Here is a 17,792-nt window from a genome sequence, read left to right on the forward strand (position 1 = left end):
CAGACAGACAGACAGACAGACAGACAGACAAAGAGAGACACAGACAGAGAGAGAGACACAGAGAGACAGAGGGGGGGCTGTAAAGATGGGTTTGTGACTCTGTCCCTTCCCAGACATCTTGATTTACATAGTGCTTATTTATAGACTGGTTTGTACATGCGAGCTCATATGTTCTAGCCTGGACTGCCTTCCTGAGATGTTCAGTTCCAGACTCCAAGAACCTGGCTTCTATCTTTTGTTACCAGTGGTTACTGGTACATGTGCCAAGTGATTAGATAAGATAATTTACTGGGGGCTCCCAGTGCTGACCACTCAAAGTCCCTCACTCTGAGTTCTTGGGAATCTAACCTGGATATTCTCTCTCTCTCTCTCTCTCTCTCTCTCTCTCTCTCTCTCTCTCTCTCTCTCTCTCTCTCTCTCTCTCCTCTTCCTCTTCTTCTTTTGACTACTTGGTCAACTGTAAAGTGGTTCACTGTCTAATATGCAATCAATGATCAGGACAGAGCTGTGTGCCCTCCAGGATGTTTTTCCTTCTCCTTTTCTCTGGGATGACTTTGTTACCATCACCTAGAGGCACACTTTGACCTTTCCTTCCTGTCATCTGTCCCTAAGCCTGAAAGATAAAACACCTCCTGAACTCATGTTCAGATTAGTATTGGATCACAGCCAGGGACATGCAGTAACACAGTGTGGATTGGAAAACACCCCACTAAACAATGATAATTACATGTTCCAAGTGTTAGTTTCAACATCAAATTCTTTGGAAACTGGAGCACTTATTCAGATGATTGACAGTGACATTACCAGCAATGTACACACCATATACTATACCATAGCCGTGGCATGTAGCCTCATAGTTAGTTAGAGTCTGTACAGGGACACAGATAAAACATAAAACTACAAAAGAACCTTAAACATTATGTTAAGTGAAATAAGCCAACCTCAGAAAACAATTGCCAGTTTTGTCATATGTGCAGCCTAGATTTAAAATTGTATATGTGGCGGGAGGGGTGGGGGTGGTGGTGGTGATGAATCAGATGGGAGGAAGAGATGTTAAGAGAAAGCTAACGTGTGACATAGAAGTCATAGAGGGAACGAGAACCAGTGTTTGCATAGTGACTTCTGTCTCATGAATTGTGACTATAGCGTTCCTTTACAACCCAAAACTAATGTGGTCCTTGCACTTTTCAGCTCCGCAAGTCTGTTTTCAGCATCAGGGCGAGGAACCTTCTGGAAAAGGAGACTGCAGTAACAAAAATCTTAAGGTAATACCAATAAACTTGAAGCATCCTTTAACACATATGGGGTTACACTAAGGGGAAAAGGAGCTTTTCTCAACGACAGCAATATTTGCTTTCTGCTCAATTTTAGGAACACACATCTTCATGCTTTCAAATGATGTCAATGACACAGCTAATACTATGATATTATAACGTGCCATGTTTATTATTTAATGCATTTAAATATACTATATGTGAAAGCATTTACAAGAAAAGGTGAAAAGATACTATCATTATTCTTTACTGTTCATATTTTTATAGTAACTAAAGGAAAAAATCTTAAGGGAACATAGCAAAAGTGCAAATCTTTAAAAAAGCAATTATGATCTCTTCATCCATTCCCTAAGGATCTGTTAAGGTTTGAAAGCCCTGCAGGATATGTCTACGCAGTGCCTATCGAGGCCAGAAGAGGGCATCAGATCCCCTTGGACTGGAGTTACAGCTGGTTGTAAGCTTCCATGTGGGTGCTGGGAACTGAACCTGGATCCTTTTCAAGAGCAACAAGAGCTCTTAAGTGCTCACGCATCTCTCCAACCCCATATAGCAACCTTCAAATGATCGTGAAAGCATATTATTTTAGTGTTTCTCTCTAAAATATGCCTTGACATGAGGTGTCAATAAGGAAATCAATCTGACCACTTAAGTGTATCAGACTATACATAGGGAATGATATGGTTCGCACAAAGTATATATGCGTTTAGAACATCATGATGGTTACCTATATTATGTGTACATGTAAATGATAAAAGTGGTACGGCTGACAAAGCCAATAGCCACCTTCATATGTCCAAGTACCATAGAAATGTGTGCTAAGTGGAAGGAATCAGACTCTTCTCCTGAGTCCATTACTAAAAATGGACATGAAAGCATCTTTCTATAATGTATATTATTATGGCTTGGGAAGCCATGATGAGGAAATGCAGCTAGTTATATGCAAGGTAAGAAACTATTAAGTTTATAACAGAACCTGAAAATTGTGTGTGTGTGTGAGAGAGAGAGAGAGAGAGAGAGAGAGAGAGAGAGAGAGAGAGAGAGAGAGAGAGAAAGAGAGAGAGAAAGAGAGAGAGAAAAGAGTCCTATCTCATGAAGACATTCCACTGTGTTCTCTCCATGGATGACATTTAGGTGCAGACACGCCTGTATTGCAGTGGTTTCTTGAATTAAGAGTAAATGTTGCTGGGGCTTAAGCATTCTCAGTCTAATTAGATAAGCACAGAAGGTCTCATGGAAAGAGACAACTTGAGTCCCAAAGTGGCTGATGCTCTGACTAGGTGGTCACTCACCTCAGTGTTACCCTTGGAGTATGCCATGAGGCTGGTTTGGGCAGCTCATAACCTCCAAGATACTTGGTCAAGCTGTAGCTACACCAGTAATTTCGTAGCATGGACCTCAGAAATGCTGACACACTTACTAGAAAAGAAACACCCATCCAGTGACAGTACACAACCCACTTTGAGTCTAATGCAGAACCTCCCTGTCATTTCTCTCCTGTTACAATGTCCCTTTATCAAGTCTGCTGTGCTTGGGATGCAGGATGACCATGGCTGTGCTCAGGTGTTCAGCTCGGCTTCTTTACTGGGGCTACACAATGAGCCAACTGTGTCCAGTTAGTGACTCTGTGTCTTGGGTAGCAGCCAGCAAGCCAAGTCCAAGGCCTAGCAAGCAAGCCATGGCCAGATTACCTGCTGAATTACTCTGTTCCGTATAGTTCAGTACCTCAAGGCTGGAAAGGGGATGGAGGCATAAGGAAGGGGTCATAGACCTCACCTCCTTTTCGCTTTGTCATGGTTAACGTTGGTTGTCAACTTGACATGATCTAGAGTCGTCTAAGAGGCACACCTCTCAGTGTGTCTGTGAGTTAAGTTCTAGGTTAGAATGCCTGAGGTAAGGAGACCCAGCCTATGTTTGAGCAGCTCACTTCTATGGGCTGGTCTTGAACTGTATGAAAGGGGGAAGCTGGCTGAACACCGGCATTCATCTCTCTCTGTTTACTGGCTGCACATATAGTGTGACCAGCTCCCTCGAGCCTTGGCCACCAGGACTTACCTGTCAAGGTGAACTAGACTCTCTACATGTGAGCCAAAATGCATCCCGCCATCCTCAGATTGCAATGTGAGAAGTAACTAACGTGTACTAGTCTTCTGAGACGCCCCCTGGGAATCATGGTGTGCACTGGTCTAGGATTAAGTCTTGAGGAAGCCAAACAAAAGGATATGGCGTTTCTCATGGGTCCTATGGGCCAATACTCTACTATTTATCTAGGTGACAAATGTCTCAGTCTCCCAGGAAATCATTTCATTTACAGTTAGGCCTTTCTGAAACATCATGTCATAAGATATATGTGAACATGTCATTTGAATTTTTTAAAAGTCACATTTTTCTGAGATCTGATCAGTTTAACAATGAAAAGTGACTTAATGGATACACAGTGTCACAAAAATGAATGAATTAGATGAATGGAATAAATCATGTTTTCACAAAATTCTAATCAGTCACATATACAAACAATGCTGCAAGGGGAAATTTTAACAGTTTTCTTTCTTTTTTTTTTTATAAACTGGCACTTGCACCTTTTTTATTAATTTATTCAGATTACATCTAAATTGTTATCTCATCACTTGTATCCTCCCGTTCCTCCCTCCCTCCCACTTTCACCTTATTCCCCTCCCCTAGGTCTATGACTGAAGGGGACCTCCTCCACCACTATATGATCAAAGGCTATCAAGTCTCATCTTGGTGGCCTGCTTATTCTTCCTGGAGTGCCACCAGGCCTCCCCACCCAAGGGAAGTGATCAAATATAGGGCACCAGAGTTCATGTCAGCTATTAAAAACAAGGAAATCCAGAAATGTGTGGACAAATGGATGGATCTAGAAATGATTATACTGAGTGAGTTAACACAGAAGCAGAAAGACTCACATGGTAGATACTCACTTATAATTGGACACTAGCTCAAAAGGGATGTCCCATGAACGTCTTCACTTACCAGGAGATTGGGATAGATGTGAGGACATCCTACTGGGACTTTAGGTAAGAGAAATATAGAAGATGGGGAAATAGAGGGACCCAGAGGGTCCTAGAAACCTACAAGAAGAACATCATGATGGGTGAATCTGGGCCCAGGGGTGTCTGCTCAAACTACTGCACCAACCAAGGACAATACAAGCAATAAACATCGAACCCCTACTCAGATCTAGCCAATGAACAGGGCATTTCTTTTTAATATATGGAAATTGAGGGGTTTTATTTGAACTAAGTATATGATGTGTGAAAAATAATCTTTAAACTCAGGAAATATGGCCTCTTCTCAATAATTTGGGGATAAGAAAAGCCAAAAGTATTTCGCTACATCCCAGAAAAGCATAAGACAAAAGGGCCTTGGCTGTATGTCACTTTATGAATTCATTAACTACTGGAAATAAAGGGCTGCAGCTTGAAAATAAGGGTTTTTTTTTAACAGAAGTTTGATCTTTACAAAAATAATTTATCTTCGTTGCTCTTAAAATTTTTTCTTGCTTCTCTAAGTGCATAAGAACAGAGGTCCTGCTGTGTCCAGAGGACACTGTTTCACTCCAGTCCTTAACAATCCGTGCTTCTCACAATCAGATCCTCTATAAAAAGCTATCCTTAGCATCATGAGCCTGTAGTCCAAGTGCTGAGGGAACAGGCTGACCTTACTGGCAGCCTAGCCAGGCCCAGTCAGAGGACTCCAGGTTCAGAGACTGTGTCTCAAAATGGACAGTGGAGAATGACTGAGGAAAATAGCAGACATCGGCCTCTGTCCTCCACATGCATACACTTGCACATAAACTCATACGCAGATGTGTATTCATGTGTTTACAGACACCACTACATATACACGCATGCACGCGCGCGCGCGCACACACACACACACACACACACACACACACACACACACATGCACGCACTCATGCAAGCCAAGAAAGGGAGGGGATTTGGTTAGCCGGAGACCAGTGATCAAGAGCTTAGTCTTGAAGTGCTCTGAGCATAGCCCAGTAGACTTTTTGTCAAAGGATTTTTCTGCATCTATTGAGATAATCTTGGGACTTTTGTTTCAAAGTCAATTTCTGTCATTTACTACATTTATTGGCTTGTGTTCGTTGAGCCACTGTTGCCCCTCTGTGATAAGGCTAACTTGGTCGTGATGGATAATCATATTGATGTATGTCTTTATTTAGTTTGCAAATCTTTTATTGAGGATTTTTTAATCTGTTTGTCAGAGATATTGTTCAGTAGTTTTCTTTTGTTGCTGTGTTTTTATCTAATTTGGGTGCTCTTTCTGTTTCTTTTCTTTTAATAATTTAAGAAGGATTAGCTATGGATATTTTTTGAAATTCTGGTATAATTCTGTTATGAATCTATCTGGGTCTGGTCCTCTTTTAGTTGGAAAGCTTTTTATTACTATTTCAAACTCTTCCTTACTTATGAGTCTATTTAGAGTTGATCCTTTTTGGCTTAATTTGAGTGATTTGAGTGAAATTTGTTCATTTCTCTTAGATGTTCTAACTTAATGGAGTACAGGCTTTTAGAGTATTCCCTTGTAATATTTTTAATTTATTTAATGTATGTTGTGATGTTTCCTGTACATTTCTGGTTATATTAATTTGGGCCCTCTCTCTTTATTTTGGGTCATTGGAAAGGGCCTTTCAATTTTTTTTATCTTCTGAAAGAACCAGCTTTTAGACTCCCTGATTCTCCATGCTGTTTTCTTTGTTTCTATTTCTATTAGTTTCTGCTCTGTGTTTTAAAAATTATTATTATTTATTGCCATCTATGGGATTTGGATTTGGCTTGTTCTTTCTTGTTTTTCCAAATTTTTGGGTGCCATTATTAAGTCATTTATTTGTGCTCTTTCTGAACATTTAATGTAGGCACTTAGAGCTGTAAATCTCCCTCATAGGACTGCTTTTAATGTGTCCCAGAGGCTATGCTGTCTTGTGTTTTCATGACCAGAGAGGCTGATCCTGCAGTCTATAGTTTGAAAAAATGATCTGAGGGAAAGACCCTGGAGCTAAGAATGCAGACTTTAGTGTAGCAACCTCCCCTCCATAACCCTGTTAAGTTTTGGGTGGAGGGTCTGGGTTTGCAGGCCTGATAATCAAAGTGCTACTATGGCCACAGTTCTCACTGAACCAACATCTCAAAATATGTTCTAACTTGGATGCTGCCATCCAGCTCAGATCACTTCCTTAAAAATTCCTGTGACCTTTCTTAGCATCAGAGAGGGGAGGGAAAAAATTATCATGCGTTTTTAAAGTGCTGCTACTTCTGTTGAGGCTTGCTTTAATTCAAAGCCTCCAAATCAAGTAAAAATGCACTCTTATTCTCAAAAGCATCAAGGAATACAGAAATAACAGCACACCAAAAATCATTAAACAGTACAGACCATTTGTGGTTTGCCAGGAAAGACAGTATCTTTATAACCTTGGCAAATATCAGCTTGGATATTTGTGCCCTCATATTTGATTAATGGCTGTGCACTTATGAAAATAAATATTACTGAAAGTCTAAAGAACACTCTTTAGTCTTTTTAGCTAGACCTAAGATGAAGTGGTGTTCAAAGTGTAATATTGTCACTGCCTTTTGTCCCCGGTTTTCACTCTGAGCACATCATTTACATTTGTAAGTATTTTATTTTATGTTGTATGTGTGTTTTGCTAACGTGAAGGTTTGTGCATCATGTGTGTCCCTGGTGCCCATGGAGGCCAGAGGAGGGTTTGGGGTCCCCTGGAGTTGTTTGTGAGCCACCGTGAGGAGGTTGGGCATTGAACCCAGGTCTGTGCCACCTCCCCAGCCCCCTAAGAAAGAGTCTTTTTACTAAGAGGTCCCCTTAGCTAGCCACCCATCCAGGACTTCTGTGGCTTCTACTACATGCTATGGAACGGTAGTATTTTTTTTCTTTTTCCTCTTCAGCAATTTCTGCTTTTCAAAGCACCATCTTTTGTTGTTGTTGTTGTTGTTGTTATCTTGTTTTGTTTGTTTGTCCTTCAAGACAAGGTTTCTCTGTATAGCCCTGACTGTCCTGAAAGTTGCCCTGTAAGCCAGGCTGACTGACCTCAAACTCAGAGATCCACCTGCTTCTACCTCCCAGGTGCCGGGATTAAAAGTGTATGCCACCGCCGCCCAGCTCAAAGCACTGCCTTGTTGGTCAGCCCTCCCATTCACAAATTTGGATGAGGTCGTGGTATTTCTTCTTTTGTTCCTGTAACATTCTGGGCATGACTAGCAAGGCAGTGTGTATAGCGCTGCAGAGAGGAACTCTGTGTGTGTGTGTGTGTGTGTGTGTGTGTGTGTGTGTGTGTGTGTCTGTGTGCGTGTGTGCGTGCACGTGTGTGTGTGTGTGTCTGTGTGTGTGTGTGTGTGTGTATGCGTGTGTGTCTGTGTGTGTGTGTGTGCGTGCACGTGTGTGTGTGTGTGTGTGTGTGTGTATGCGTGTGTGTCTGTGTGTGTGTGTGTGCGTGCACGTGTGTGTGTGTGTGTCTGTGTGTGTGTGTGTGTGCGTGCACATGTGTGTGTGTGTGTGTATGCGTGTGTGTGTGTGTGTGTCTGTGTGTGTGTGTGTGCGTGCACATGTGTGTGTGTGTGTGTATGCATGTGTGTGTGCGTGCACGTGTGTGTGTGTGTGTGTGTGTGTCTGTGTGTGTGTGTGTGCACGTGTGTGTGTGTGTGTGTGTGTGCGTGCACGTGTGTGTGTGTCTGTGTGTGCGTGCACGTGTGTGTGTGTCTGTGTGTGTGTGTGTGTGTGTGTGTGTGTGTGTGGCTGTATCCATCCTATCCACCCACTGAGCCCCAGTCTCTGTAGCTTCAATCACTCCTTAACACTGGGGTTGGCCAAGGGAGAGAGGGACCCCAAATGACCCTGAGAATGAGAAGGCAGAGACAGAAATCCTTGAGGCACTCAGTTTGGTTCAATCTCCTGAGACAGAAATAATTATTTTATGGCCAACTTTTGGCAAGAATAAGCCAAAGTTTTAAGAGAACAGTGCTGGGAATTAATGACATAAACACTTGCCTTTGTGGTCCCACTAAGAATGCCTGTTTCCAGTTTTGCCTTAGCGTTTCTGGACACTAGACCTGCAGACTAATTATAGGGCACTATTTGTAGATAAAGAAACCCAGGACATGGATGTGAGTTAAGCCTATTCAGAAACTATAAATAAAATGATAAAATATGAAGTATGTATGTATATTTGTATAAAACAAAAATAGCAAAGAGTTCAAAGTGATACATACTTTTTTTTCCTTTCATGGTCACATGGTTTTCATTTGGAATATCAGTCAAAAATAAAGTGGAAACTCCAGAAAGAAGCATTTTTTATTATTATTATTATTATAAGCTATTTTGGTCCCTGTTGTTCTGAGCAGCATGATGGGCTGCCTTGCTGCCCAGCTTCATCCTGCCTGGGCATGAGTGTGCTCTTTGTGTGTCATGTCCACGCCATAGATGGCACCTCATGTATGTCTCAGCTGATAGCAGGCTGGCAATCTCCATGTCACTGGGCTCGTCAGAGTTACTGTTAGCCCCAAACCGTAAGGGTCATGCATGACACCAAGGAGGGACAAGGGCATAAACACAGAAGCAGGTTACATGGGGTTGAAGTAACATGACACTGCTGGGCATGTAGCAAAAGAAGAAATACACACACACACACACACACACACACACACACACACACACACACCTATCTTTTTTTCAGGAATCTACTAGGCCTCCAGGAATATACCCTCATGGTGGAAGAGCAGGTTACCGCAAGTTCAATTAAGAGAATGTATTCTAGAGCAAAAACAAAGATTAAATTATCTACAGCATCACATTTTTTTCTTATAAAAATACCTGGCTCTAAACTGCACTGTATTTGGGGCTGAGAGATGGTTCACTGACTAAGAGCACTTGGTGGTGCTCCAAAGGTGCAAGTTTCCAGCACCCATCAGGGGTGGCTATCCATGGCCTTTGCTCCAGATACAGGGCATCTCACAACTCTGGTGTCCTCAGACACTACACACATGTGAAACATACCACACACACACACACTCATACACACATATGAATAAAAATAAATTTTACAAAAAAACAAAAAATATACCACATTTTATGCTTAGAAGTTCGTTAGCATCAAAAATATACATGGGGGTAATGTCCTGATTTCTGTTAGTCTTTTAGGCAGTTAATTGACTTTTTAAAAAATGAACTCAGAAACATGTTCCATGGCTGTGGTATTCTGTAATGCTCTTATAAAGACAGACAAAATTTTTTAAATATGAGTAAAGAGGGTATTTCCCTTATTGTAGCAACATTCTCTTAATTCTGCCTGTGAACTTAAGTCTGTTGTAGAATGTCTTTCAATAAAACAGTCACTTTTAGTAAAAAACCTGACTGTATTTTTAAAAAAGAATGCACTATAAAAACATTTTATTAAAGGGTGTCTTACCTTTGTTCACCAAAATACAGCACTGTTTTTAATGAGTCACCGTCTGATGTGTAACTATCGCTGAGCAAGTGCAAACATGACTGTAACAAGGCTGAATCTAAGAGATTATCAGAGTACCATGAGGAAAGGCCACTCTAATTAAATCTTGCTACTCATAATCCTATTTTCCTCATATGCATACAGCGACATACATCAATATAAATATCCGTAGTAAACACGGACATTTAGGCATCTTTATTCATAACTCTCAAACTTGGCAGCAGCTGAGATGTTAATCCACGTGTGAACGGACCCGAACAGTGAGATAGCTCAGTGGGCAAAGACTCTTCCTGTGCAACTTCGCATCAGTTTTGAGCCCCAGACCCCAAAGGGGAGTGAACCAACTGCTGGAGGTGTCCTCTGACCTCCACACACGCACCGGTGCCAACACACAAAAACACAAACACTGTGCGTACGTACACACATGGTAACAACAATAAATAAGCTAAAACAAGATTTAATAGAAAATAAACTGGGGTGTATCCCAGCAGTGGAATATTATTCACTACCTAAAAAGCAGAAACTTTTACAAGATATGAAGGAAATATAGTTGTATACTACATGGGAAGGAAGTTGGTCTGAAAAGGCTGAACTGACTCTCACAGGATGGTTCCAGCTGTACAACATCTGGAAGAGGTAGAGCTTGGATGTCAGAGGTTGTTTTAATAGGATCTTGCTTTAATCATTTTATCTCCAGAGTATAAAGTAATACTACAGAAAATTAAAATTCATATCTATGGAAAAGTTGAAATTGTCAGGTTTTATTAGATTTCCAAATTTTAATTTTTATTAAATTATAAAAAGTTCAGTGACTGGCTCAGTAAGAGTGCTTGCTTGAGAGTATGAGGGCATAGATTCAACTCCTGAGCACCCATATGACTATCCAGGCACAGCTTAGCATGCTTATAACCCAAGTGCTGGAGAGGCAGGGACAGGGGTATCCCGTGAGTTTACTGAACAAACAGCCTACCCCAAATGAGCATCAGTGAAAGAGTTCATTATTTTTCATCAAAATATTTTTATTTATACTTCATTATTTTTCAGGGAAAGACTTTGTCTCAAGGCAGTAAAGCAGACAGTGACAGAGGACTTATATGTGTGCAACACACACACACAAATAAAGTTACATCATTACATTATAAAGCATATGTTTCTGAGTCAGTAATTGGGTTACAAAATTTGAACTCTGATATGTAGTTTAGGGTTTATATATTTTATTTGCTGGCCTCCAACAGGGCCACTGCACGCATGGTTTTCCCATGAGTTGAGTTTGTTTGTCTGTTTATGGAGCATTTGTAAGATAAAGACATTGAAGGTTTCTTTCCAATCTATGATGAGGCATTGAGTCACCATGCATTTACCTATCTGTAAGGACGCCTTTGTGAATGCTGCAGAAGTGAGGAGACCTAGCCTACTGCCACTGAGGAGTGCTAGCCTTCCAAGCTGGACAGGGCTGAATCCTTCCGAGCAGGAAGGATATTAAAGGGGGGGCGGCGCTCACTCTGATAAAAATGCAGCTTCGTCCTCACCTCAGCAAGAGCCCATCACCAGGGGCTAACCCATTACCATCTGCGGCTCTCTCCACCTTGGATGATCAGATTGTCACCCGGTGTTGTCAGGTAAGAGCCATTTCCAGGAAATGCCTGGTCTCTCTTCTCTTGCTTTCTGAGCCACTCATGAGTTTATGTAACTGCCACTGGAGGACTGCTTCCTCGGTGTCTGATGATGAGGTCACATCACATTAACCAACATCTGAAAATACTTTAAAGTACATTACCTGGTGGAGCTCAGAATCTGAATAAAACCGCTCAACTTCAATGCTCTGTGCAGTCGCATTGAGGTTTCTTGGGTGGTAATTACATTTACCACAGATGTTCTCTTGTAATCTAACTTTTCTATAATGAGTGAAAATCATCCGAAGACTCCTTTCGGCCTCTCTTTCATTACGGAATGCACAGGCTTTTCCCACACCCTTGTTCTGGGACATTAAGAAAGAAGACATAGAAACAAAGAAAGAAACAGAGGGCCCCCTGCTACTCTGTCTATAAACAACTAGTAGTGTTTAAAGGCTAATAAAACTCCAAAACTCTCTCTTACACCCATCATCTGTGGGCCAATTTAAAAATGTTTTTGATGGAGGAATGTCAAGAAAAATAGAGACAATTTCTTATGACACAGTTCTCTGCTCCTAGAAAAGATTATATACGTGTCTGTCATGTACGGGGCAATTGAAATTCCACACCACGGGGGCAATGTGGGGAAGGGGGCAAGAATCAATCTTTCATATGTTTTTTTCAAAGGCTTGGCAAGAAACCAGGGGTAATATTTTTGCAACTGGGAAAGTGTGTTTGCTGAGGAATATTCCCACATTTGAGTCATCATCAGGGGTCCTCATCTTGTTTTACTTTCAAAGGTAGAGAGGGCATAACATTAACCCCAACTGGGAAAAGGAAAATGCCTCTCTGTAATTCTCCTCCAGGGGACAGGAATAAAGAGATTACATATGCCTGCATAAAGGAGGGTCTCCTCACTCACACAAGACAAAAGACTTCATTATTTTTTCACTGGACAGAGCCTAGTGCCTCTCACTTCCAGAAGCCAAGCAGGCAGGCTTGGGGTTTTTTGTTGTTGTTAATATTGAGCCATAAGATGGACTTTCTGAGAAAGTCCTTGTTTGCACAGATTTCCACCAGTTTTCACAGACGCTCATACAGCTTTCTCAGACTTTCCCGTAGGAAAAGATGCAGGGAAGATTCTGGAGACACTGGCACCTCCGCTCAGCCTAGTGTTTCCTCAAGTAGAAACTGTGCCTAAAGATAAAGAGCTTCCTCGATATGATCAGCTCTGCCTTTCTCTGGTCAGCAAGTAAATAGACATTTTCTCCCTGAGACTGTTCTCCTTGTGCCCTTCAATGAGCTGAACACACACCAAGATTAGTGAGAACTGGAAATGGAAAATTACAGCTTGTCACTTAAGGATAGGCATCCCCTTATAGAAGTGTGCATGCATCCATTTGTCAGGTCGGGGTAAACATTCTTGAGTCCTTTGCTCACCAACAGGTTCCTGCAAGGTGTGACCCATGGGAATTGAGTTCCCGGTGATGGCCCCGCTCTCGGGTTGAGAAACTAAAATGAGTTTAGCTCTTGTGGGTCGCAGATTCATACCCACTTTCATGCTTATCCACCTGTTTGCACAGATGACACAGATAAAAAAACAAATTTTCTACTTATGAGAAGCAATATCTGAGCTGGTTTTTCTTTTTCTTTTTTCTTTCTTTTTTTTTTTTTTTCTTATTCCTGTTTGGTGTCTGGTCTATTCTAGGTGTGCGGCTTACTTATCTTAAGCGATGCAGTATTCCAACTTGAAATAAAGTTAAGATGAAAAGTGCCTATAAAGGCATTCTATTTCATTTGTAGTGAATTTCATTCTTTCCAAGTGTGAGTGGGTCAAATAAATTTTAGAAACTTGATCTTTGCAGCATTTCAAGGTTCGTTGATCAGGTATTTATACAGCACTTTCTTTGTTCAAGGACTAAAAAGATAACAAATAAATAATACTTTAAATACAACCTCGCTGCTCACTTGGAGCTTTGAGATTGGGGTCTGTGTATAGATCTGAGTAACCAAAGAGAATAGCGTGAGGAAATGGAATCCTTTCTGGTAAAAGGGGAGACTAGAAAGGGTAAGCCACAGACGCACTTGCCTTGAAGAGAGCTTGTTTTTTCATTTCAATAGACTCCTGACATTATACTCGAGTGGGAGGATATTTCTTCAGATACCTTCAAACACACTTACTGTAATCTGCCCTAACCAATGCCTTTACTCAAATGTGCATTTTACAGTTTGCTAAAACAGTATTAGATCTTGGTTTTGAGCTAATAAAGATTGGCTTTACCTATAATTTCTTAATTCAGATGCCACTGGGATGCCCAGGGAAAAGAACGTGATATCAGACCATTTAGCCAAACAATAGGCTCAACAAGAGAGTGACGATGGGGATTAGAAGGGGTTGATTTTGATTTTTACGCAGATGTGGAGGAGACACAATTAGGGAGACAACCAAAGAGAGAGTTAGGGGGAACAATACAGAGACACTGGAGTGCTGAAGGTGACCCCTCAATATGGGGTAGATGGGGGGGAGGGTAACATGGGTCCTGTGAGCCTGGTTTTACTGTGCTCAGATTGTGTAGGAACCTTGCCCCCAGGGAAAAGGTGAGCAGGGAGCTCTTCCCAAGGTCATCCCAAAGTCTCAGATGGAGACATAGCACTGAAGAGCCGGAAGCTGGCCAGGCCTATGCTGGTCTCCAGAGGATCTCTTGACTTCGTGTATTGTAAGTTAAGCTCCTTGTTAATGAGAAAATTTATAGTTACTGGGCATTTCATTCCTGCTCAGTAAATACTCCTCTGAACATAGGGGAAATTAAGCAAATGTTTGACTACTCTAATCCATCTGAGGAAAGGTTTTCTGATTGCAAGATGGAACTGAAATCCAACACCCATGCTCAGTGTCTGAGTCATCCAGAGACCATAGTTTCCATGTGTGTAAAAGTAGCTTTTATTTACCTGATACAGTGGTCATCTGGGAGGCGTACTGCCCCTGTCTGCTAACCTAGGCCTGTTCCTGGAAGCTTCTAGCCCCCGTACAGTCTAATCTAGGCCTAGAGTATTTTCAGCCTCCAAGACTCACTGCTGAAGAAGCTCATCCTTTCTAGTTCTGACTCCTTGCTGGCTGGTTCAATTCAGCTCTTTTGGCTCCAACCCCTCTTCAAGCTGAATAATTCAAACTGAATTGCTCTGCTTGGCCTCATACAAACTTTGGCAATATGGTCTAATCTTCTGGCGCCTTCTCATTCTCTGGCTTGTCCTGTCTTCACCTGTGTCTGGCTTGTTCTCTCTTCAACCTGTCTCTGTAAAACTCTCCCGGTAAAAACTGCCTCTGAATTCCAGGCACTGAACTGCCACAAACTCAACACCGCTGCTTTGCCTCTCAGCTCACTGACTGCACAGAACTAACTGGAACTCAGAGCTCTGCATGCCTCTGGGGGTTCTGGGGTTAAAGGCCTGCACCACCACACCTAGACCTAAACTTTGCTTTACCTGAAACTTGCACTAGCCTAGGCTGGCCTTGAACTCAGAAGTCGGCTAGCCAGAACCTACAGCCCTAACAGCCCTAGAAGGGCTTTGGATGTGATCTCTTGCCTGAGAAGCCACGTTCTGAGTTAAAAATTCCACTACACGCGTGTGATTTAAAGACAAAAACAAAAACAAAACAAAACAAAACAAAAAAAACCTCCAGCCTTTTCTGATACTGTTTTCTGAATTCCTTAGATCTAAAGAGAAAAAATGAGCCAAAAGACAAAAACAGAATAAGGGGCCAACTTTCTCCCCACCCTTTTAGCCATATTGTTGAGAGAAATGAGAAAAGGGCCACAGTGAAGGGTCACCATGGACTTCATGGTAACTTGAATGCTCTGTTGAGTAAGTGAGGACACAGCATGCTTTGCAGATGCTGCCAGGGCCCAGAGCAAACAGGCCACAGTGGCAACACACTTCGCAGCAGGTATGTCCAGCCATTTTTAGCCTAAGCTGTTGGACACATAACCCCACAGTGCTTATAATGCTAAGACCAAGACTATTGCATTTTTCTGTTTCCGTTACAGGAAAGGCCCTCACTTTCAAACAGACATGTTATAATTAGATTAGATGTGTTTCATATTTTAGGCCCATAGATCCCAGTAACTTTGGGGATGAATATCGTGATAAAAGTGACTGTGACTGAAGGTTCAATTCTGGTAGTTTACACAGATTGCTGGGGTCTAGACATCTAAGGGAGAGTATCATTTACTTCAATTCTCAAAACATCTCTATGTTTCTCAGTCTATTTTTCAAAAACCCACCACAGGTATTGAAGACTTTGCTTAACTTTTGCTAATTTAGCTGAACCTAGAAACACATCTCTTCATGCAGTAATCTAGAAATGAGTACAACTTCCCCCTACCACTCCACAGATCCTCCTGTGTGCTAATATGTCAACTCCACTAGATCCCCACAGTGGTCCCTGCTCCTTACTAAAGTAACAGCAGGAATCCATGGGTCTTTGCATTGGTAATGCATTTACATGCATTGGATTTGTGTGCCTTTTTTTTTTTCAAGGATATACACTATGATTATCTTCCTCTGTAAGGAAAGCATTTTTATGGTGTGTGTATGGTTGTATGTGCACTGAGGTTTGTGAATGTGTATGAGTAAAAAGTGTGTGCAGGTACATTTACTTACATATGCGTGTACATGCGGGTGGGAGATTCCATATCTCCACCTGTTGGGTTGCTATGCCTGCTTGGCTGGCATTTATGTGAGTTCTGGTATCTGGCTTCCCTTCTCATGTTTAAGTAGCAACTGCTTTAACCACTGAGCTGTCTCCTCAGCCCCATCAATTTTAGGGAGCATTGTGAATGAGGGGGCAGAAAAATATAAGAGCCAGAAACAGTGGATACCTTTAGTAGAACAGTGTTTTCAGGACGTGACAGGGCTGTTGCACAGACGAATTCTTGCATGCACATGACCTACTTAGTAGCAAGCCAGCCACAATACCAGCACAGATGGAGAAGGGCCTCATGAAGCCCCACCCCAGCTGAAGACCTTATGTAGCCCCGCCCCTAGCTGAGGGCCTCATGAAGCCCCACCCCAGCTGAAGACCTTATGTAGCCCCGCCCCAGCTGAAGACCTTATGTAGCCCCGCCCCTAGCTGAGGGCCTTCATGAAGCCCTGCCCCCAGCTGAGAAGCTATTGGCAATAGATCATGGCTGCTGGAGAAGGACAGCAAGCTTTGTTCAGAGATATGGACCCAAAAAAGCTACCGGTGCTCCGATAAATGACCCAACACCCATTGCATATATAGGCAGCACTAAGTGGATCCAAACATCTTTTGAAGATGCGTGCCATCATTCCAGGGGTCCCACTGGAGAAAAACAAAAGCAAAAACCAGACCTTCCTAAGGGCTCACAGAGACCTCCATGTTTAAGTTTGAAATCAACGCAATGACTGGCCCTGCTCCAGACAGAACCCTTATAGAAAGCTAACCAAGAGGAAAGGGGGTTGGGGTGCTTCCTGTTTACCCTCCAGATCCTCTTGGCTGAGGAACTTCTGCTTTGTGTTTCTGACACAAAGCCTTAAGGTCATTTTCCTCTCTGTGTTATTGGATATATTTTTGCCTTGTCGTTGGTGTTTTCTTAAAATTAATAAGGGCTATGAGCAGTGATGTATTATTCATCCCGAGTGCACAAACCATGCGTTTACCTAGAGTTTCTTTCTTTTGCAAGAGCTTGCACTCGACAGCGCATGCTGAGCGGATCATTCGAGGGGCAGCCAGCAAAGGAGAGGTCGATCCTCAGCGTGCAGCATCACATCCGCCAGGAGCGCAGGTAAACACTCCAGGAAGATGAACTCCAAAGGTATCTGAGAAAGACATTACACGAGTGTCTCAGTACAAAGCCCAGGCCTCTACCCTTGTTGGCAAGGACCTGGGTTCTAGCTGCTGGTGGTTAACAATAAAGAAACTCCCTATCTGATTCAAAGATTTAAAAATCTTCACTTCAAAGATTCTTTCCTTGCTGATAGCCAAAGTCTCACTTTTAAGATCAGAAAGAACAAAAAATCTGAAATCTTGTTAGATGAGATCAAAGACCTGTGGATAGACTTTAAGCTTTTGCTTTACAAAGAAAGCTTGTTTCTGATATATTAGGAAAGTTAATCTTTTACTCATGATTATTAATTACAACTGAAAACTTTGTCTTAAGATGTTTTTACAAGTTGACTATGGTTGTTCTAGGTCACTAAGACATGGATCCAACAGCCAGAGGATCAGCAGGGGTAAATCTCTTGAAACCCTCACTCAAGATGTAAGTTCTAAGCCATGCTCTGGATTTGGGAAAGTCAGCTATGAATGTGGATTTAATTGATTGCTTGGTTCCCATGCCTGAGTTTTCCATCATCTTTAAATGTTTCCCTGTTAGAGGGAATCAGGAA

General features: G+C 42.0%; 1 protein-coding gene across 4 annotated transcripts in view; it reads left to right on the forward strand.

The window, feature by feature from the left end:
- Positions 1-17,792, forward strand: part of NALCN (sodium leak channel, non-selective) — a 298,865-nt gene that overhangs the window by 228,469 nt on the left and 52,604 nt on the right. For all 4 annotated transcript variants that reach the window (XM_084767995.1, XM_084767997.1, XM_084767996.1 and 1 more), the window contains 3 exons: positions 1,192-1,265; positions 17,087-17,188; positions 17,596-17,665. In XM_084767995.1, the coding sequence (XP_084624121.1) occupies positions 1,192-1,265; positions 17,087-17,188; positions 17,596-17,665 (246 nt within the window). The remainder of the gene's footprint in view (positions 1-1,191; positions 1,266-17,086; positions 17,189-17,595; positions 17,666-17,792) is intronic.

Source organism: Acomys minous, assembly GCF_964271855.1.
Source record: "Acomys minous genome assembly, chromosome: 18".
NCBI lineage: Eukaryota > Metazoa > Chordata > Mammalia > Rodentia > Muridae > Acomys > Acomys minous.